Below are 22,403 nucleotides of genomic sequence, written 5' to 3' on the forward strand. Positions count from 1 at the left end.
TAGTGAGTTTCTGATCTTTGCTTCAAGGTGAACCAGTAATTACTCTATCTTCTGTTAATTTGCTGATTTGAAGAGCAGGCAGTCTAGAAAGCAGGCTTTGAAACAATCAAGTGCATCATGTTGAACTGTGGTGCCTGTGGGGTGGGGTGGGCAAAAAGAAATAGTAGTGGGTCCATAATTTCACAGAAATACCCTGCGGATTAAACACCATCTAAACTGTCAGCACAACTGCGGGAATTTTCCTCATGGCACAGTGTGTTTGTTCTCTGTCCTGAGCCAACTTTAACAGAGTTGCAGTATAACTGGAGCTGAACATTACTCCATAGGCAGGTTGCATATAGAAAAACTGAAGTGTTGTAAGTAGGATGGAGTGCACGTATGTGAACTGTACATTTGTATACGAAAAAGGAGGCACTGGATGTTTTAGTTTTCTTGGGATGTTCAGACTTCATAATGGCAGCCTTGCTTGCCTGCTTTCTGATGCTTTGTGAGTACTAGTATGTTATGCCTTGGCCCACGTGCATGGCTTACAGAGATTAGGTTTAGTGTACGGAGCCCTGAAATACAGTTAGAAAAAGATGTACAAGATTAATGGTAGGGAGGAGGGGGAGAACCTAATCCTTGTAGTCCTGATGCTTTTAGAAGTAAGGTCTTAAATTTTGTTTCCTTCAGGCAAAATAGGAAAGTGGCTCTTCATCCAAATCCACAAATCACTGAAGTTAATAGAAAATTATCATAGCCCTATTTTTTAAAACACAGTGCTAGATTTTTAATAGGCAAGTCTTCAGAATTGTTCCCAAATTATGTAAGAGGGGATAGTCCTTTGCTAAGACTTTGAAAAACTTTTCTCCAACACTGTGTCAGCACCTTTCCTCCTCACGTGCCAGAGTTTTTCAGAACTTGAGTTAGTCATTCTCAGTGTTCTTCACAAATGCTTGTGTCTGACAACCTGGAAATGGTTGCTTCCAAGTTGATGGCTTTTGAGACAAGAGTTGTGTGGAGAGAGGAAGTTCACAGATACGCTCAAGATACACACAGGTGCACTCATACCCATCAACTCCCTCCTGACTAAAGAGCTACTAAGGACGGGTTTTCTTTTTTTCTTATTTTCATGTTTTTACTAGTAATACTTAAAGCCAGCAAAGAGATTAAATAGAACATATCCTTTTGGCATAAATATTATACTTCCCATTGGTCATGCAGAGATGTCTTATACTCTGTTGTCATCAGAAGTGTAGATAGCGTGGTGTACCTGCCTAGCTGGTGAAAATTTGTATCGCTCTACAGAAAACTAAGGTTTAATTTTCAGTGCCAGGCTGTCTTCCTTTTAATGTATAGGCGTTGGTGCATAAGCCATGCCTGGGCTTCTTAGTGAGATGACAAAAATACCCTTCACGTCATGCGGTAGCCATCCTTGTGGGCAGTTCAGGCAAATGCCTTTGGTTCCTGCAAGAGTGCCATTTCATCTTTGGCTGAAAGACTAGTGGCTTTGCTCAGTGTCTTAAGGGCATACTTAAATCAGGTGTCTCCTGTCCGCTTCATTGTTTGTACTCATGGTTTGCCCATGGTTACTCCTGTTCTCACCTGGGTGGAGAATAACCGGCTTCATAATGTGTTCATTTTGAGTCACGTAGGCTCCTGCGTTGTCACCTCTTTCTTGCTATGATCTCATCAGATCTTGCAAGTTTCAAAAGGGTTGGGCCTGGCCAGTGTGCCTGAATGGGATGCTTCCAAGAGAAACACAGGATGCTAAGGGAAATGGTGCTGGTGATTCAGTAAATGCCGTTCTTCCTTCTGAGTCAGCCACAGAGCAGAACGTGCACCCCCTAGAAAACACACCAAGCTACTGCCTTGCTATCAAGATGGAGTGGGAAACGAAGTCCTGACAACTTGTGCTTATTAAAGGTCTTTTTGGAAGATTAGCAGTGTTTGCCCACATATTCTGGCAGTGTTCCAGTAATTACTTTCTGCTCATCTAAATTCTTCCTGGCAGTTTGAGCTGGTTGCAATAATTGCCTTTGCTTCCTGTCCTAAACTGCTACTGGTGAGTTTCCGTGTGCTGTTAAAACAGCTGCTGTACTTCTGTGGTAGTTGAAATGGCCCCTCTTTATAAATTCAGAAGTTTCTTAAACTTCCCTGAGGAATCAATTGGGATGATAAATGTATACGTGCAAGTTTTTTTCTATTATCAGTGGCCTTTTGTATGTATGATAGATTATATTTTTGCTGTCCCCAGCACTAACAGCTTTTGAGTTCTTTTATATTGATATTCCTTCTGATTGTTTTGTTTTGTTCACAGGAAATAAAAGAAGAGAGGTCTTCCTATACCTGTCCTCTGTGTGAAAAGATTTGCACTACACAGCACCAGCTAACTATGCACATCCGTCAGGTACGCAGAGTAGTGGCTCTTGATTTCTTTCTTTTAAGAGTGCCTGGTTTGCCAGTGAGTGTTTACAATGGTGAAAAACACTTCCTCTTACAAACCAGAAATGCTTCATTGTAACTTTATTCAATTGTTTTGCTTTTATTTTAGCCTTCCCCTTGTATTTTCTTTTAAAAAAAAACCAAACAACAAACCACAAACCCAACTCTGAGGTGGGCAATTTTCCTCCCTTCCTTCCCCAACACTCCTCCTGTCCCCAGTGGCTGAAACAAGGATGTATGTCCTGTTTTGCATAGCTTAAGGTATCCCAAGGATCGAGCAAACCACTTCCATCGTGAGGTCCTGTTTTCTTATCCTGTTTGAGTACACATCCCTTTACTGGTCATGCAAATTCAGAAGCAGGAAGACACAATTTTTAAATCCTCTCAGTGTAGAAGAGTACAGCAATTTTGGAGGGCAGAATTAAAAATAAACTTTTTAAATGGATTATGCACTTTTTTTTTGTCAGCTACAGGGCTCTTCTTGCTCCTCTTGAAATATATTCATACTTTATAAGGAGGTTTGGCCTTTTCTATGTAAGAAGGTTCTGCTTTGGATGCTAAGGTTGTGGTTCACCACTGTGAGTCCACTAGATACTTACTACTTCAGTCTTCCCTCTTGTACTGTAACTGTTACTTACTTTTTTTTCTTACTCTTCTGGGGTTTGGTTTGGTTTTGTTTTATTTTTTTTTGGTACATGAAGAAATTTTCAAGTCTCTGAATGCAAGTAAGAAAGAGTGGTACATATAGCACAGTAGCTAATGGCTGTGTTTTGGCCCTGTAATGCATTCTTACAGTCATAGAAGTCTGCATGTGCACTCAGAAGCAGTTTACTTCTTTTTTTTCACTACACAATCAGTTTGAAATTAATATATTTAAAGAGTACGTGGTTTTAAATGTCTTTCTTTTGCTACAAAGTTCATAATTATATCTTTTTTCTGGTTTTCCCTGTACCACTCACCCAGCCACAAACCACTGCGCAGCTCTAAGTATCTCTAAGTATCTCAAGGTACCTTTGTTTGGTTCCATCCCCTTCTGCTGCACACCCAGCAGAAATACTGCATGTGGCAGGCATTGCAGGCTGTAAGAAACAGCTGCTTGTGCTGGTGCATTAAGGAGTTAAAAATGAAGAGTGGGAGTGGAGTTGATGGGGGGGGGGCGCTGGGGAGGAGAGGTGTATATACAGGGCTCAACTTAATATAATGTATTGTGCCGAGTGGCTCTCTAAAGCTGCTTTTAGGATGTTTATATTACTTGCTAATATTTTACTGGCACTTCAGAAGGATCATTCAATGAAAAAAATCATTGCTTTCTCTAGCATAACACTGACACTGGAGGGACAGACCATTCCTGCAGCATCTGTGGAAAGTCTCTGAGCTCAGCGAGCTCCCTTGATCGCCACATGCTGGTGCACTCAGGTGAAAGGCCTTATAAATGTTCAGTATGTGGACAGTCCTTCACCACCAATGGAAACATGCACAGGTGAGTGCTGATCATGACCCAGGAGTTTGGAAAGGATTGCAGGATAGTGGGCTGTTTTGTTTTCTTGGAAGGAGTTGCAAGCTGACAAGACACTTATTTGGGCAGAAAATGTGGACTGTGTGATCTACAAGAATAGCATGACATGGCGTAAACATTACAACTACTAGGATGCCTAAGTTGTGTGAGGAAGTCAGAATTGAGAAAGGTCCTTAGCTCTCTTCAAATATTATGAAGAGTTGTTACAGGTAACCAGAAGTATTGCTTTTTTCAGTTTTGTTAGTAGTATTTTTTTGATGAATAGGGTTGATTTTTCTCAGTGGACGAAAGTATGTAGCCAAGCTGTATAAAAGCTTCTAGTTTTGTAGCTTCAGAGTTGTGGATGCAAGTGGTTGTGCTGGAATGTCTGTCGTGTTGGTATACTTTATCTTGTAAGGTATCAGAATGCTGTCATGAAGATACTCTTTGAAATAATTGATCTTGGTTTTAAATATGTAAATCAGTATTTGCTTGTACCACACACAACTTACTGCAGTATAGATCCAGAAAATTCTCTGTAACCCAAGTTACCAAACTTATTTAATGTAGTTTCCTTTGTAGGTATGTAGTAATATGTGCAGCTGTCAACTGGGGAAACAAAATATTAAATGGCATGGATGTTCCTTCCCCTCTCTCAATCCTCAACTCAGTATTCATTTATTAGTATGCAGAGCTGATACTCTGTGAATTCCCACATAGCTTTAGTCCCTGTACCAAAGACCTTCCAACCTACAAAGAAACTGCAAGACAGGTAGAGGACAGGACTATGGCTTATAATTGAAATGACAAGAGTGAAGTGACAGTTACAGACTGGTTCTGTGTGAGAAGGGAGAGATTTTGTTTCCTTGATCATTACCGTTCATTTTCCAAGGCAGATGCTATAGGTGGAATGAAAGGGGTGATTTTGGTGCCAATAGGAAAGATAACATAATGACAAAGGAGGCAAAAGCGGCTTGCTTTACCATCTCTGTATCATGTTGTCCAGATTAAAACAGTTAAGAGAAAACAGAGGAGAAACAGAAGAGAATAGCGTTCTGTAATTCTGTATTTCTTTAACTTATAATTGATTAGAATTGAGGAGAGTTGGAGAGAGAGGTAAAATGAGAAGGGGAAAATACGAAGATATTCAGAGGAGATTCTGGCCTTGGGCATTGAATAAATCACACGTCTGACTCATCTGACCAGAGGTGTTGTGAGCCACATGTTTGCCAGACTGGGTCATTATTACTCTGTCTGCCGTGAGGAAGGCAGGGCAGCTGCTGAGTGGCAGCTGATGCCACTGTCAGCATCCAAGGATGAATTCCAGTGCTAGGATTCTGCGGTGGTCAAACACTTATGTCCAGGTCTTCAGCCTGGGCTGCTTGCTGAAGGACTGCTTGTGGGGTTTGTTTGGCTTTTTGCTCACTAGGCATCTCCCTTGTCCTCTCCCAGAAGCAGGAAAGGGAGGCTTCCCCTGCGTCTTGACTCCAGGCCTGTCAGTCATTGATGCACTCACCTTTGCTTAGGCAGATTTCCCTGTATAGCAGCTTTTACTGTGCTTCAGTAGCAAATTTGCCAGAATTGCCGGACTCAGAGGCTTGCCCAAAAGAAGTTAAATACAGATCAGAACCGTCTAATGAGGAGATTGTTTAGTTTAAAATTTTTCTCAACAAGATGTTGCTGGAGGTTGCCAGGATGGGGTGTTGTATTTACTGACTGCACTAAGAAGTACCTAAGTTCGTGTGAGGAAAATCTTCAATTAAAAGTTCTTTCCGTCTGGTCTGTGAAACTCCTTCTTGTGTAGGCCTGCACTGCAGCAACTCAGTGGGCCGGTGCAGAAACCTGTAACTGAGCTTGGTGGCACTGCAACAAGTGACCCCTGACCTATGACAAGCAAGATCCTGAGCACACTGAAGCAGGGCTAGTTTTCCTAAAGAAGGGTTGCGGTTTCCAGGACTGTGCCACTGATTTTTTTGTAGTGAATAATCTTTTACTATTGTTATAACAGGCTACAATAGTGTTGCTGAATTGGAAGGCATGAATGTGCAAGTAAGCATATGGGGATAGATGCAAAGTGAAATGAAATTTGTTATCTGGTACTATGACACATTCACAGGGAAGATGTTCATTTTGCCCACCAGGTACCTCCTTACAAAACAGGTATTTCTAGACTAATATGGTGTGAAGTAAATTCTTCCATAGGCATCTCAAACTTAGCTGTAGCACCAAGTCCAATGTCCTGCCAGTGCCATGGCTGAATGCCTCTCACGTGACGTTCAAAACTACTTCTGCTTGAAGGATCCTGGAGCAAAGACCTGCTTGCTAAGTCCTGCTGTGTGTGCAGCTTCCCACAGGCCTTGCTTGTGGAGGTGCTGTGTCTGTTCTTTTGCTCCAGTGAGATGATAATACAAGCCCATCTTTCTCTGCTTTTGTGCATAGTTCATTTATTGGTTTTGTGGTATGGTATCAAAGTAGGGAGAATTATGTGCCCAAAGCAGCAAAGGATAAGATTTCTAGTGTGGCCCTGGTAGCCATTGTGGTGGTATCCCTGGAGCATTACACAGAATGTGGGATTGGAAGAAGTTTTAAGTGTAGCAGGAAGTTGTGAATGTGCTTCTAAGAGTTAAGATAGCTTGTGAAACTCCTGTAGACGCTTCCCCAAGTATTAGTGCATTTTCATCAAATAAGCTTAGTGCACAAGAGGGGGGTGAGGGAGGGCTTGGTCTACCAGTATCTGAATGGGGGGAAACAGTGTATAGGTGCCTATTACCTCCATCCTTTCTTCTCTTTTTACCGCTCTGCCTTGTTCTGTGTCTTATTTAACTGGTTTTTTTTCTAGTATTTATTATACTATTTTTTCAATTCAGACTTTTAAGAGACCTGTTAAGGGAAAAAGTCCAACAAAATAATTTTGTCAAGGGAACTACTGTGCCATAGAAGTTTTGATTACTGTTCTGGCAGAGGATGAAATTTCTGATCTGTTTTTCCACCTCATAGCAGCCAGGTCATTAAAGCAGAGGAGGGAAGGGATTTTGGTTGCTTTTTGGGGTCAGAAAATATCAGTGTTGTTACACTTTCAAGTGCCTGTGTTCTCCATAGAAAGCAATTTTTCTTCTTCCCCAATTTATTAAGTGAAGGGGAAGAAATGACCACCACTCCCCCACCCACCTCCGAGCTCTTATTTGCTGTTCTATTGCATGTGGGCAAAACTTCTTTTGCTGTAGCCAGGCTTTATGGAGTGGGAAGCACTCTTTTCTGCCCATCTCTTCTCTGGGTAAGTCTGGTTGCGTTGGAGTGTTGCATGTACTCTTTACTTGTTAAACTGATGCTGCCCTTCCTGAGTCCCACAATACATACAACACTTCATTTGTAAATGAGTCATAGCCTTTGCATGAAGTCCAGTTTCTTTTCGTTTTGCTTCTTGGCTCCTTATCAACAAGTCAAGTTGAATGGGCACAGCAGACGTGGGTGGAGGGAGAAGGTTCTCTTGACCAGCTCCATTCAGAAGAAGAGGTTAAAACTTGCTTCCTTTTCTGACCAGGGTGACTCTTGCCCAGGATTTTCAACAGGGAACTGCAAGCCCAGGGTGTCTCAGAAAGCTCACTTACAGCAGTCAGACCGCTCAGGAGTGGCGTGAGCCTCTTGTGTTTCAACAATTTCTGTTGGAGAGAGCAAAGGTCTCTGGAGAGTGCTTGATGTGAAGCACAAAAAGCTGGTTTTATCATTCTTTTGAACGTGCTGTCAAGCCGACTGCCTCTGTATCAGTGCTGCTCCTCCTGTTTGGGGACGGTTGTTGCGATCTGATAACTGGGAGATCCATCAGTTTCTGGTGTCAGGAACAGGAATTGCACTGGGGGAAGGGAGCTGGAGACGACACTGAGGGTTTTTTTTAAAGAAATTTCTTATTGACCAGTACTTGAAAGAGCAAGTCTTCTTGGAAACAGCAAGCCGCCTAGCATCAGGAGCTGGCCTGGGATTTGGGGGGCTGTTTTCTTGGGGCTTTTTCAGAATTAGAGGGAGGAGTTAGATCATAGTAATTTTGAGTTCAGTATTCCTGTAACTAGAACAGCACTGTGATGGTCAGTACATAAGAAAAAATCTACAGTTTAGGATATACTAATCCTCACACTTTAATACTCGAGATGCAGACACAATGGCTTTCTCTTGGTCACGGTAAATTAAAGTTGAATATTCTCAGACCTCCAACAGGACCATAAACTACATGGAAGGAAGAGGTGTGATCTAGAAGAGAGTTTTCTGTATCTATGAAAGAGCTGAGGATTTCCAAAGTAGTGTCTCCAATCAATAGATTGCAATTTCTAAAGGTTTTTTTATCTGTACTGTCACAGTATCTCCCTAGAAACTATATCTATGAGTATTGCCAACTTTGAGGAGCTGTTTTGGGTCTAGGCTCTGCCACTAAATTGGAGGTTGAAAGCCTCTTATCCCATCTCCACTGCTGCATCTCCCCAAAGTGCGCACAGATGAGTTAGGCTGCTGCTGTGGGTTTTAGTGGTGGTGGTTTGTAAGCTTTAGCAAGGGACCTTGTGGTAGAGAAAATACTTTGCTTCACTTATTGTGTTGGATTCCAGTAGAATATGCATCTGGCTTCAGGAGGAAGGGCAATGCCTCCACTTGCTCCAAAAAGGTTCCCTTTGCGGGTAAGAGACTTTGCCCACTGCTTCTTTTCAATTTCTGTGAACGAGGATGGTCTGTGCATATTGCTTTAAAAGCACATTTTCCTCCCTGCTGAAGAAACGCTCTCCATGCAACTTGAAAATGTTAATAGGATATAAATGCCAGAAGCGAGGCGAGAAATGACCTTCCTGCCAGCTTCCATTGGGTAGCTATTAAAGGCTCTGTGGCACTTCTGAAAAGGCTAAAGGGGTAATATATGTATTTCGGCCACAGCTTTCCCCAGTTTGGTAAATGAAGCTGCAGTGTCCATGTCTGACGCTCACCAGGCTGTCCGTGTAAGTGCAGTAATGCAGACTAATTGAAGTGTTCTGTATGAATCCAAAACGTCACAGGTATCTATCTACCTTCATTTTCTCCTTCCACTCCTGCTCCATACCCAGCAAAACTCTTAATAATGGCTTTTTATTTACATCCTGCTTCAGTACTTGTAGGCTGTTTATGCACCATCTCAAGAACAGGTCTCGAAGTTTGTGGGGTTTTTTTGTCTTTTGGCACATGCGAAGCACCACATGCAACAACCACATGCAGAAGTCTTTGAAACTCAGATTGGAAGATCTGGATCACAGAAGCTATGCTTTGAAGCATGCTTACAAAGGGTCCTATCAAAGAAGGTATTTCTTCTTTTAATTAAGAAGGCACTTTCATTCTCAGTCTTACTTTCAGTGCTGGATAATTTTCCCAAACTTCTCTTTTTAATGGGCTGCAGAGAGGCGAACAGCTGGTTTTGTTATCGGGGCATGGTACTGTTCTGTGTTCAAATTAAGTCTTTATTAAACAACACTGTGTGTGTGTGTGTGTGTGTATGGTGCTGAATCGAGCGTTTCGAGAAAGACAGAAAACGCACTTGCTGAAGAGTAGTCTGTGAATTCTGATGTTTTAGCCAGCCATCTTCACTGGCAAATGAAGAGCGTGTGCTTGGTGAAGATTATTAACGTACTAGTTGGAAGGTGAGTGTTGGATCCTGATAAAGGCACAGGGGTTGAGATGCGTATGCTTTAATGATTTCCCCGCTGTCTTTAACATGGATCTCTGTTTCCTGGGCAGGCATGCGTACACGCTGCCTGTGACTTTGCAAATATCTGATAGGCAGAGTGTCGTCAAGATCTGGCTGAATCCATCCTCTCCCTGCATTCCACCTGTAAATTGCTCCTGTGTTATTTATGGCATTGGCCCGCTTCCCGTACGTTGTGTGTGCTTTGTAGGGTGCAGTGCAGTAACAATGCCCAGCCTCCAAGTACAAATAGGATCTCTGCAGTCTAGCATGTTCAGTCTGGCATTTGCTTAAGATGGGAGTTTTGGAGGCAGAGCATACCGAATGTAATAAGCGTTTTTTTTTCCAGGAGAGGAGACAAACTGTGTTGTTACAATAGGGTTTGGTTTCTGGTGGTTTGCAGAGATGGCCAAGTGGAAATTTGGTGTTAAACACTGGGTAGCTTTGAAAAACTGAACATACAAGATCTTGAAGCTAAAAACAAATAGCCAAGGAACTCGCTATGCTGAAAATGACTGACAATTCGCATGTGTGAAAAGGCATTCTCTTATTGTCTTGCACGATAGAATTGTTTCTTTGGACGTCTCCTAAGGAGTTTTTATATCATTATAGTTACTGATAGGCAGTAACTACAATAAAGAAGCAGGATGTTTTATATGCTTTCAAATCCGTTCCTTATACGTGGGAGATGATTTAGCCAATGTCCGCATGCTAGTGAAAGATAAGCTTCAGCAAATGCGAGTGCCCTAATTCTTGAGCAGGGATAATGAACACAAAGGACTAATTTCTGCTTCCAGTAATAGATAACTGTAGTTATAGGAAACAAGTGAGATGTCATACTTGTTTTATTTTTTTTTGCAATAAAAAAGGTTTCTTACATTTTCACTGGTATGTTTTGTAGGATGGAGAAACACGTGTAGAGAAGGGGATGTTTCTTGTCTTTCTGTCAGCAGATATATCCAGAGTAGACAACTGGTCTTCTGCTAGGATCCCCATGTTTTGAAGAAGACTAAGAGAGAAAGAAAGGAAGAAGGAAAGAAAGAAAACATTGGGTTTTCTTTCAACAACAGTATAGCAGTAATAGCCTGTTTCTCTGTGTCTGTGATGAGAATTAGGAAACTGAAGTGTTTTGTAATGGTCCCAGGCAGAAACTTCTGCCTGTCTCACTGTTGCTGAGTAGATAGGTCATTTTTGTAAAGACTTTAGATAAACTTTTATTTAATTCACGTGATGCATAAATAGAGTCCTCTAAACTCTGCCTATGGATATCTTCAGCAGTAAGAGACTCTGAAGGAGCTCTTGTGCCACAGTACCTCTGTGAGCTGTAAGAGCTGAAAGGAGATGCCATGATTTTGGATGTGTTACATGCTGCTTGTAGCCTTGGACGGTATCCCCTTTCAGTTATCATTAAAGAACAGCAAAGGAAGTTAACACAAAAACACGAATGCAGAGATCTGATTAGAATCAAGCAAAGCAAGGAAGTGCAGAGTTAAGATTTATATGCTGACCTTAATTAGCTCCATTGTTCTTGAGAACTGAAGCGCACACAATGAGGAACCTTATACTTGCATCTTCAGAGCTCTTCAGCACCTAAACATAAGAAAGACTTCAGTGTGCTTTTCAGGCCTAGATTTTGTCTGTGTTGTCTTTAAGTAATAGCTAAGTCTGACCTTGTGCTTCATAAGGTTGTGGATTTTTATGTTTTGGTTTTCTGCTGGCAAAAAAAAGAGATACCCTGCTCTGAATAAGTTCAGGTTGCTGGTGCAACTCGGGCCGAGGAGAAGGTGGTCTGATGTAGCAGGGTAATGCCTCCCTCCTCATGGGCAATACCATAAATCTCTGTATGACAGAGCATATTGAGCATAGCTTAGTGCTGCTTTGTTACCCATGTCACAGTTCAAATGAGCACAAGCCACTTGACAGATTAGACTGTAGTCGCAGAGCACATGGCAGCATGAGACCTTGATCTTTCTGCATAAGTACCCTTTCAGGAATGTCACCTTCTCTGAAGGTTTAGTATTCTCAGGGATGTTACTTCCCCTTCTCACCTTGCAGAGCTGCAAAATAAATACAATCCTTAACTTAGCGAGCACTACAAAATCCAGGTGATCTTTGCAGGGAGTTGAGGTGCTTTTAGTCCTTTGCTGTAAGCCTGACATTAAGGTGATTCTTGCAGAGATGTTAGCTCTCAAGGTTAACAAGTAACATGTTGTTTTGTTGGCATTTCGGTTGGTGGTTTGTCTTCTAGCTTCTGTTTCAGTTGGGTGAGTCTATGTAGAAAATGCTGGCAGTGAGAAAGTTTGCTGGGAAATTTTGTATGTTAAGGTAATCTTTGCTCAGCCTGTTGTGCATACATGTCACAAGTACTTGCATCACTTCTCTAATGAATGTGTGTTCCTCTTGTTGTCTGAAAAGTCTCCCGGTCCAAGTACTCATAAGAATGAGGAAAAGTCTATCTCAAACTGCATTTGTGGTTGCTGTCGTTCCACCTTTAAAGTATGTCTTCCAGCTTTACCTTTTCTCCCCCAAGTATCTAACCTGCTCAACCTGTTCTAGTTCAGCATGCTGGAACCCGCAAACTGCAGAACATACCCCCTGTCAGGGTCAGCAGGTTTTTCACTCTTTCTTTCCTCCCCTCTTTTAAAAATTGGCTCTTGATTAACAGCACATTGTCAGCATTTGGGGAAACTTCTCTAGCAGTACAAAAAAATGGTGATGGGAAACATGGTGTTTGGGCTTAGCCAGGGCCTTTCACTTGGGTTTTTGAGCCATGATGCTCACCTGCATGATGCATGCAGCTTAGGCAACGGCACTGTCTGTAAAGTAGTAGTGCCATTGTACAACTGGTAAATAGCACACAATATGCAAGTACTGCTTTCTGTTTCTTGAGGGCATCTAAAGATACATCGAGTTCTTTAGGCTGCCCTCTTAGCTGAAGTTTTCTAAACATTCAGAGATCTTTTGGTAAGTCCTCATTCAGCTCTCCTGTCCTTCATGTGGAAAAATGTCTCAAAACAGAAGAGGTGGACAACTTCTGTGTGGCTCATTTTTGACACTGAGCCACCTCAATGTAGCATCTTTCTTGCCAGTCTCAAACTAAGGTGAAGAGAGGAAGGCAATCCATATTGCTAATGCACTGCAGCAAAATCAATTTCACTTGAGGGCAAAAGTTTCCAAACTCCTGTAAAGTGGCACAAGGCATGTGGGGAACTCCTCTTTCCAGCTACTATAGTTGATAAAACAGACGTGTAACAAGACCTGGAACTTTTTCCTAGTGCTTCTTTGCTCAGCAGGGGAATGCTGTGAGGTCACCACCGATGAGGAAGGAGGACCACATGTTCAGGAACAGGAGAGGAAATGGGCTGAGCCTCTTTTGCTAGGATGCCATCCTCATCACTGGGAAAAGTTTGCACAACTTGTGTGTATGCAGTGATAACCCCTTAACTTCCTTGCCCCTCAAGTTACTTGATGACTGCTGATATCAGGGTGATGCGGAGGCCCTGCTTTAACAAAGATGTGTTTCTTATCTAGTGCAGCTTGCTTGCTTGCATGCTTGTGCCTGTGTGTGTGCCAGGAGGAGGTATTCAGCTCCATCTGCTCAGCGTCCCCAGCATTGCTGTGGCCATCTATTTTTTCCTCCTTGAGCTGTGTGACGCAGCAAGTTGTTCTGTGCTCTGTGCCATCAGGATTGCTCAACAGTGGAGCATAAGAGAGAAGCAGCTGCATGAGGGTTTTGCCTGGTTCTGGGAAATAGCTGGGGTTTATGTTTACTTGGTTGGTAAAGGGGTGCAGTTTTCGAGAGGAGGTAGAACATACCTGAGACTTGTTCAACCATGTTTATTCTTAAGGATAAAACTTCTCTCCCTTCTGACATCCTTTCTCTATTTTTTCCTCTCTCTCTGCTTCCTTTCCTGATGCTAAAATGTGAGACTACTTTAATTGTCCTTACAATGTAATAACACTTGTTTTATTTAAACATGAAGTTTCCTGAAAAATCAGCAATGAAGTCATTGACTAAGGTACCATGGTACCATTTATACCATTACCATATACTATGGTAACTAGAGGGCATGACTGAAAACCGCAAATTTCCGAAAAGATGAAAGAAAACTGCAGTTGAGAATGTCCCAGCCCAGGTTTTTGGTACACTTTTAAAAACCTTATACCTGCTTATTTTTGTTGTTGTTAATAAACTTTTGTCTCCAAGCTTAAGGGAGTACAGGTGCCTCAGAAGGATCTTGTTTAATACTGTCCCTATGAAAGAGTTCCTTAAGGCTTGTAAGTCTCCTTGCAGTATTTGGCATTGTTAATTTAGGTTTGCTCAGAATTTAATGCAGACTGTGGGAAGGCAGTTTGGTGAAGTGATACTGGGAAGCTCCCACTGGCTTCTCCTCCTCTTTCGCCCCACCTTATTGCAAGGATTGATGTGAACTGCAAGTGAATGCTTTCTTTTGCTGTTCGTTGGGAAGCTTTGCTTTGGAGGCATGGTTTGAATCACTTCCCCGTCACAGCATCATCAGGCAAATATGTGTCTCCCTTTTTTCCCTTTGAGGTGTTCTGACAGTGCTGCTGGTAGGGAACAAACAGGAGTAACTGTGAGCCAAGCTGGGAATGTAGTTGTATCAATCTCAGCCTGTTTGAACTTGCTGATTCTGCAGAGCAAGTAGTTGCTTAAATGTGAATACAGTATAATTATTCAGAAAGGGTACCCCCTGCCCCCCCCCCCCCCCGCTTTGGATTTGTACATCAGTATCCTTCCTTTCACTCATGCTTACAACTTGCCTTTATTCACAGCGAAGCAAAATTTTACTCTAGGATAAAAATACAAAATGCTCTGTGTGCATATGTGTGTATCGTATGTCCTTAGGTATTACAAACCGGCAGCCGTGTGGCACTGCTAACTTCGCAGGCTGTCCTGGTAGCAGTGAAAAGGGATTTCTAATCTGTCACTTGAATGTAATCACAGGTGGCTTCAGCAGCCTTAGCGCAACCAGCTAGTCCTGATGGATCTAAATAACAATGCTCATGTCATCCTAATGATGCTGTCTGCTGGCCCCGCTCTAGGATTATTTTGGCTTTGCTGGGAGGACCTCATTGTGCATGAAGATAAGCAGCATGGCAGGCTGCACTGGGCTTGGGGGGTTGCTTACAACACATCTGTGCAGCACCTTGAGTGGCAACAGTTCTCAGAGGGACACCAAGGGGGCTGCTACACCCATATGCTGCTGCACACTGCTTTGCAGGGAGGCTTACCAGGGCCATGGTTACCCTATTGGCAGAGCTAATAAAGGCTAGGGCCTCTGTGAAGATGCTGAGCACCTACAAGGCTGCAGCACTTTGGGTGCCATGGGGAGTGTTAGCTGGGGGGATCTGCTGCGCCTAGTTGCAGACATGTGGCTAAAATGAGTCAGTGCTTCCCAATCTGATCTTTCCTGGGACCCGTTTGCCCCACCCTGCTCTTTCATTGCGTGCATTGCAAGGGCTTTGTTACTAGCATAGCTGTGGAGATTTCTTGCTGTCAAGCTTCATTTTATTTATCCTATGTGTTCAACACTGGTTACCAATAGAGAAGTTGGTGGTACTTGAAATTTATTTAGAGATTGCTCCACAGTTGTAAGTGGGTGTTGCCCAAATGGCTGGGTTTTGGTATTCAAATGTCTCTTGACTTGCTGTGAAGTCTACATGCGTGTCTGAGGGCTTTCGGGATCACTTTTTGGTTTTTTTGAGGATACAAATAGCAAACAAGCCAAGAAGACAAGACAAACACAAACTGGTCCAAGTACAGATCAGTGTCTGATTTGCAAAGTTACCTGCATCTTACAGGCTCCTGTGATTACAGCTGGCAAGGACTGAGTGGATTGCTTTCTTAAGTGGGCAGTGTTGGTAATTAGCACTGGAAATACATTGTCGATACGGATTCTCTACATGTTTTAACAAACAAGCATCTGACTAAACTCTTTAACCCGGTGGTATAATGTTACTACACTTTCAAGTTCCAGTCATATTCACGAGACATAAGGAGAGGGCTAGCAGTAGTATATTAAGTGATCGCTTCTAAAGATGCCGCTACTTCACTTTCTGTTTGGTTAGGATTTAGTTCCCATGCATGTCAAATGGCAGAAGCTTCAAAGAGAAGTTCCCTGTGTTTTCCTGCATTTCTAGACAATTTGGGCTGAAGTAACATTTGTTAAGCAAGGTGAGACAAAAACTAGTGACTATGATGTGACCTAGAAATGTCTCACAAGAAAAGTTATCAGTGTAATTTTGAAGGCTGTTTTCTCTTACTCTGTGAGCCTTTTTTCATTCCGTGGGGCTAGAAGAATGTCATGCTCCAAATTTCAACCTGTCTTGGATACATCCACTCTTGCTGATTCGGACACAATGGCACAAAGTTGAGGGTTAAGCAATGCAGGCTTTTTTTTTTATTATTAAAAAAAAACCCAAACAAAAAAACCCCAAACCCCCAGAGATGTTTGATCTTGTTCTGAATGATAGACATGGTTTTTTTTATTGTAGATAATTGAAAATTGGGGTTTTTTTAATTCTTTAGAGATTATTTACTGTTATTTTAAGGTAGCAAGGTAATGGAAAGATCTCAGGGAAGAAAACAGCAGAAGAGCTAAAGCAATTGAATCCTTTAAATTGTGCTTAAAACATCTAACCAGCTCAGTCCTTCATAGACCAGCTTGATGAACTTCAGAAATTCTTCATGTTGGAGGTAAAAAAAAAAAAAGGTATATTTTAAATAACATGAAGGATATAAAACAGTGAGTTTTATTCTTAGTCTCTGAGTGATTGGATGTTTGGTTCCCTTGTCTTTTGATATGTATCAGATGTGTAAGGATCATCCTCTTGATTTTGATACTGAACTGCTCTGAAATCATGAGGGACGTGAGGAATGGCCACGTGCAGTACAGCAGAGTATAGGGTACATCTAGTGGTAAAGTGGAGAAACTTATAAATAATATGTGGGATATGAAGCCAGAATCTGAACTTGATACTGCCAGATGATCTCTCTGGACTGATAATGCCCGGATTCATTGGCCTTCCCACTTCATTTCCACAGGCATGGAGATGTGAGGGAGGAGGAGGGTGTTCATACATGCACTGGGTCCTGTGCTCAAGAATTAATTTTGATTTAGATTCTGGGACTTTCCCAACCAGGCCTCAGTGAAATTCCTTGCTGCTCCCCCTGTGGACATGCTGCTCCTTCTAATCAGACCTACCTGGCATAAACCTTTCTTGACTGAAAGCCAGCAGTGCTTGTGCTGCTGTAGTTGTAAGGGAAAGGCTTAACCCTGGTGCCTATTCAGAGGCTGCAGATACATGCTTTTGTTCCACACTTTTTGCCCAGGTCTCTGAGCCAGGCAGGCCCTTTCTCTTAGGGATGTGGAGCACAGCAGAAGCTGTGCAAATCCAGAGTGGTTTTTCTCCCCAGAGTTACAGGTGAGGGATTCCCACGCATGCTGTGAAGGATTCCCACGCATGCTGTGAGGGATGCTTCCTCTCCAAGAGCCAAAGTGGCGCTGATTGGGTTATCTGCATGCAAAGCAGGAGCTCCTGGTTTTGTTCATAATTCAGTGGGACTCAGCTGGGAGCAGCTGCGTCTTGCAGTTGGCTCTTTCAGGACGGTTTGACTCCTCGTTCTAGCCTTGAGCCAGCCAGTCAAAACCTGCCCACGTTCTGGTTTTGGCATTGAAGCTGTAGGCTGCCCTGTTTCAAGACCTCCAGAAAGCTTATAAGATCAACATGCAAATCCCCTTGGCATTAAGAAAATACAGCAACCCTTTTTCGAGGTGCGGTAAAGACTGGGATGTGACCAGCAGGAGCTGCATGTCACTTCAGTACATGCTTTCCCCCCCTCCTCCCTCCTGTGAGTCACCTCCTTTAGGCACTGGTCCAAAACCATCCTCGGGGAGAAAAAGGAGTAAGGCACTTGAGTTCTGCATTTGTTTATTATTACAAAAGTCTCTTCTTCAATGTAAAGTAGCAAAATATTCACTTGCGACTGTTCTGGTGGAATAGTCACCCTTCTGAAACCACTCTCTGCATTGCAGCGTGTGACTGAAAACTTTTTCTGCCCAACTGTTTTATAAAAGAAAACAAAAGAAAGTAGCTGGGGGAATTCTTGTGCAGTATCATCTTAGTCATCCTGTTCACGTGACCATTAGAGGGGAGAGGAAATCTGTGGCAGAAGAGGGGAAGCGGAAGGTGATTCTCAGGGGGAGGATGGAATGAAAGGCAGTCAGGCACTTGAAAAATGTGATTTTGTTGAGAGGACTGACTGGCACACAGTTGTAGCACAGTTGGATCCTCTTGGCTCACCTGCAAAATTCCTTGCACGAGGAGGAGAGAAGAAATTCTGAGAAGAGCTTTTTCACGTACGGCTGTGCTGCAAAAAGCATAGCATGTAGCAAGTTATCTGCGTTTTTTGCATAGCAGTTCTTAAACGTTAAGTGTTTAGTTCAGAGGTGGATCAGACCTTGTTTGGAAAATATTTAATTTCCTCTTTCCATTTCAGGATTGTTCTTTGCAACTGGCTCTCTGTCTGGTCTCATTTTAAATACAGTTCCGTCACTTTCTCGGGGAGGTAATCAAGGCTAGCAAGCACTTAGTGCAACAGAGTCCTCTGTAGTATTAAGCTCAATTTTTTATCTCCTTCCTTTCATCCTGTTTATCATGGTTGCATTTTAGCATTCCACCCTCAGTAATGTCCAAGAGTATGTGTACTTGTATGCATGCTGGGAAGACTAACCACCACCATATGAAGTGGAGGTTTCAGGGCTCTGTACCTTCCCGAGCCTGTCTGCTGTTCTTGGGTTGCTCTGTAGCATGGCTCAGAGCCACAATTCATTAATTCAAATTAGAAAAAAAAGCCAAGTTTCATTCACTGTGGCTCTGGCTCTCTTCTGAGCTGCGGTACTGGTCACTTCAGAGCTGCTGGCATGTGTTACTGTAACCTGTGTCTGTGGCAGAATGTGAGCATTTCTGTGCATGTCCTGATTTTGCCCTTCTTTCTTTGCGGTACATTCTCACTTAAAGTGTTGAGTGTTTATCTTTATTTTTTGGAGCTGAGGAATGTCATATCATTTTCTTTTATCATTGTAAGATGCTGAAAGCCGGGCTGACTTATGAGCCTGGCTTTCATATTCAAAGTATGCCAGTGTTGTTAGGCCAAAATACGTTGTTATAGTCACAATGGGAAAATAACTTCTAAGCATAGTTTTGTTCTTCTCCTTGTATCTTGGCAGGCTGAATGGTGAGGTCAAGCATTTTCAGTGTTACATGTAAGATCTAATCAAGGCAAACTCTTTTTAAGGAGGATAAGGCAACACAAATACTTTCCCCTCTCCCCTAATTATAGTTAGGAAACTTTTTAAGTGAGAGGAGCCTTGGTGAAGGGAGTGTTTAACTTTAAAAGAAAGGTTGTGGATGTGGATGTGACTTGGCATCTGCTGCAGTTCAACCCAAGTTGGGTGATAAATGTTTTCTCAAGGCAGAATGACATCCGTGTTGCAAAGTAAAAGAGAGAGATGAAGATTGTGTCTATCCTTTGTACTGCTCAGCTTTATCTTCCTGCTTATCTTGGGCTGTAGCTCTAGTAATCTTTTTCCTCTCCACCCTTGGCTTCATGTAGTGAAACTTGCTTAACCTGCCAAAGGAACAAACCTGCTGGCTGTAATGTGGACAGGTTGCGACTCTCTGAGAACTCTGGAACCTGCTGCTTTGGTTGGGGTTTTTCTTTTTGCCTTAATGATCACATGCAAAGAGCTATCACAGTGGCTGTAATATTTGACCTGCACAGTAAGAGTCAAAGGTGCAGTCAGGGTGTCTTCCTGTTTATAGCTCAATAGCTTGGGCTGCTTCCTTTCAAATATGCAAAACTAAAACATGAAGGGATTACCACATTCCTTGCTGTGGGTACGGATTCTGCTTTTGCTTTTAGGGCATGGCAAAAGCATGCAAGTTGCAGGAAGAACTGCAGGCTGGGGGCAGCCAGTGACTGATACCAGACACAGCAAAGCCCCGTCACTGTGGTGCTACTGCCACGCTAGGAAGCCCTGCCTTACTGGCATACGTTGTATTGCGGACACAACTGGACTGCTTTCAGGACTTGCAGGAAACCTTATGTTCGCATGTGTTAGATCATGCCAGGCAGAGGCTCCAGGCTGGACTGGCACTAACCCGGATATCTCAACAGTTTCTCTTCCTGGTATGTTACGGATGTGCCATTGCACTCCTCTCAAGTAGGAGCAGCTCCCTTGCAACAAGCGGAGTTCAATAGTCGGACAGACGGCAGGAGGAAAGAACTCAATGCTGAGGAAGCTTGTTTTGCATGGGTAGCTGCTAAACAGGGGTTTTGTGTACTTCTTACTGGCAAAAAGGAGCTTTAAGAGAAAGTGGGAGGTTAATGCGTAGCAGGTTTTTTTGGTTTTTTGTTTTCTGGGAAGCATGATGTACCTTGACTGCTTTTGCTCACTGAAAAGTAACTGGCCAAGTAATATGCATCAGCCAGGATGCCAGAAGGCTAAACATGCAGACTGTGTGTGTGTGTGTATATGTGTGTGTGTGTGTCCAGGGTCGCAGGGACAGGCACATGCAAAAGCCTCTTATCTCACTTTCAAAAGCTCATCAAAACTGGAAAGAAGTCTTTGCCAAAAAGAATAGGGGAAAAAAAAACAACACCTCCCAGGTTTTGCTTTGCCTGTGGAATTGAATACTACGTTTTGTTGTTCCCAGATGCTTTCAGTGTTCAACCATTGTGGACAGAAACCCGTTGAACAAATAACTGGTTTATTTTCCCTTATTCTTGCATGAATACAAGAAACTGCTCCTCACACTGATGATCCATCACCCATAGGAAGCTCTGGGATTGACTTAGCTAACATGAGAAATTAGATCAGTGCCATAAGAGGGGAAAAAAATAAAGACAATGAGGGGTACAATACCTGCAGATACTTTCACTGCAGATTTTGTGAGACCAAATAGAACTAAATTCATGCAGATAAATGAGTTACCTTCTGTGCCTATGGTGACTGGGCTGCCAGAGGACGGAGACAGGGGAGGGCACTGTACTGCGAAGGCTGTGTTAGTGCTCCAACTTCTTCCTGGATCCTGTTGAATCTAGGGAGAGCCAGAACCTCAGAGCTTCAACCTTTCCTCTGCTCCCAGTGGAGCGATTGTCAGGGAAAGAGGTCAGACAAATTCAGCAACATTTTATGATGCTGTGCCCAACCTGCAGGGCACATCTGCACACAGATGCTCTCTTCTCCTTGAACCTCCCACAGTGTGACTGACAGGTACCACTGCTCACAGTGACTGACAGTGCCCGTCTGCTGCTTGTGTGACCAGTGAGGGTTACTGGGAGGCTGAGGAAGCCACATTTTCCCTTGTGAAGACTTGTCCCTCCAAGGAGCTCCAGCCTTGCCAGACATTGAAAGCAGGCAGTAGCTGGACAGCCATTTTAAATCTTGCATCAGCTCTCGTACGTGTGCTGCTTTTGGCTTGAGGCTGTTACCACATAACACCCTCAGAAGCCTGGCTGTAGTCTGAGATGGTAATTTAGATCCCTTTTCTTTGTTTTAAAGGTTCAGAGATTGTGAAAGGAAATGTTAAAAAAATAAGTGTTGGGTGAGGAGACAGTCCTCCCAGCAGCTCCAGTGGAGTCAGCCTGTGGGTCAGTTTGGACCAGTGTTTTATCTTGAAGCATCGTGCCCTTGGCATCCAAAACTAAAACTGATTTTATGTCATAACACCCCAGCAGCTATGAGGGCATAGGAGCCTTGTCTAGGTTACAGCATTCGCTCATGTTTGAACATGATAGCTTGCAGTCAAGCTGAATGGCATGGTCCTGAGCCGAGTTGGAGGTGTGACTTCTGAAGGATGTGCGCAAATGCCATTAACTTTGTCTCCCTTGTGCTGCTTTGAAGTCAGTCCTGGAGACAAAGGGCGGCTCTCTCCTGCACTCCCATTTCTACCTATTACAAGCAAAATTTTCCATTGCTAAGTTTGATTTTTTTTTTTCCCCAAAAAAACACTGCTTTTGAAGTGAGGCTGCAAGCCGTACAATTTTTAGACAAGGAAGTTTATGGTTTGAGCTTTCAGTACTCAGAAAAAGAAGCATGGGAGCAATACCCTCAAACCAGACGACAATGTCTTGTTCAGGTTGCAGATTCAGAAGACCAAGAGGCAAGTGAGTCAGCTATACAGAAATTCATGAGATTGCTTCCTGAGCCATTTTGTCCCTTTCCACTTTCCAGTGTCTCTGTGACTGGAAGTAGTTGTTTTCCTGAGGAAGTAGGTTGATGTTCATGCTTTGGCAATATGGAGTTTTGCAAACCAGACCTACTGCAGCTTAACAGTATGACAGCTGTATCTTGACTTTGAAGTTGCAGTTGAGATTTGTTATTGAGGTGTACCAGTGTGTGAAGGATATGAAGGAAACAAACGTGTTTAAGAAGCGTTGCTCTGACATTGGTGTGTACTGATCCATTTGGAGTACTATGAAGCTGTAAAAGAACACCTGGGTGAAGATGGGGGTGCTTTTTTTGCCCTGAGAGAGGTGAAATTAGGCAGAATCAGGACTTCGTGGATGACGGGAGGTGGGCATGAGGCTCATGGGGCAAGTGCTGTGGGTCTGGGTATGGGGGAGAGCTGCCGAGCTCCCTGCCGTGGCCCTATACAGTCTTGGGCGCTGCAAAGGGCCCATGCTGGATCATGCCCCAGCTGTCTTTCAGAAGCACGGTCTGGTTTATGGGATCTCTGCTGGTATCCTTTAAAGGCAAACCTTAAAAG

The 22,403-nt window shown here is 43.1% G+C and overlaps 1 protein-coding gene across 6 annotated transcripts in view; it reads left to right on the plus strand.

Annotated features, from left to right (window-relative positions):
* Positions 1 to 22,403, plus strand: part of RREB1 (ras responsive element binding protein 1) — a 124,919-nt gene that overhangs the window by 61,154 nt on the left and 41,362 nt on the right. For all 6 annotated transcript variants that reach the window (XR_011337160.1, XM_069853611.1, XM_069853608.1 and 3 more), the window contains 2 exons: positions 2,300 to 2,389; positions 3,741 to 3,904. Coding sequence is in view for 5 of the 6 variants with exons in the window: in XM_069853611.1 (XP_069709712.1) it covers positions 2,300 to 2,389; positions 3,741 to 3,904 (254 nt within the window). In the remaining variant the exon portion in view is untranslated. The remainder of the gene's footprint in view (positions 1 to 2,299; positions 2,390 to 3,740; positions 3,905 to 22,403) is intronic.

Source organism: Phaenicophaeus curvirostris, chromosome 3, assembly GCF_032191515.1.
Source record: "Phaenicophaeus curvirostris isolate KB17595 chromosome 3, BPBGC_Pcur_1.0, whole genome shotgun sequence".
Taxonomy (NCBI): Eukaryota; Metazoa; Chordata; class Aves; order Cuculiformes; family Cuculidae; genus Phaenicophaeus; species Phaenicophaeus curvirostris.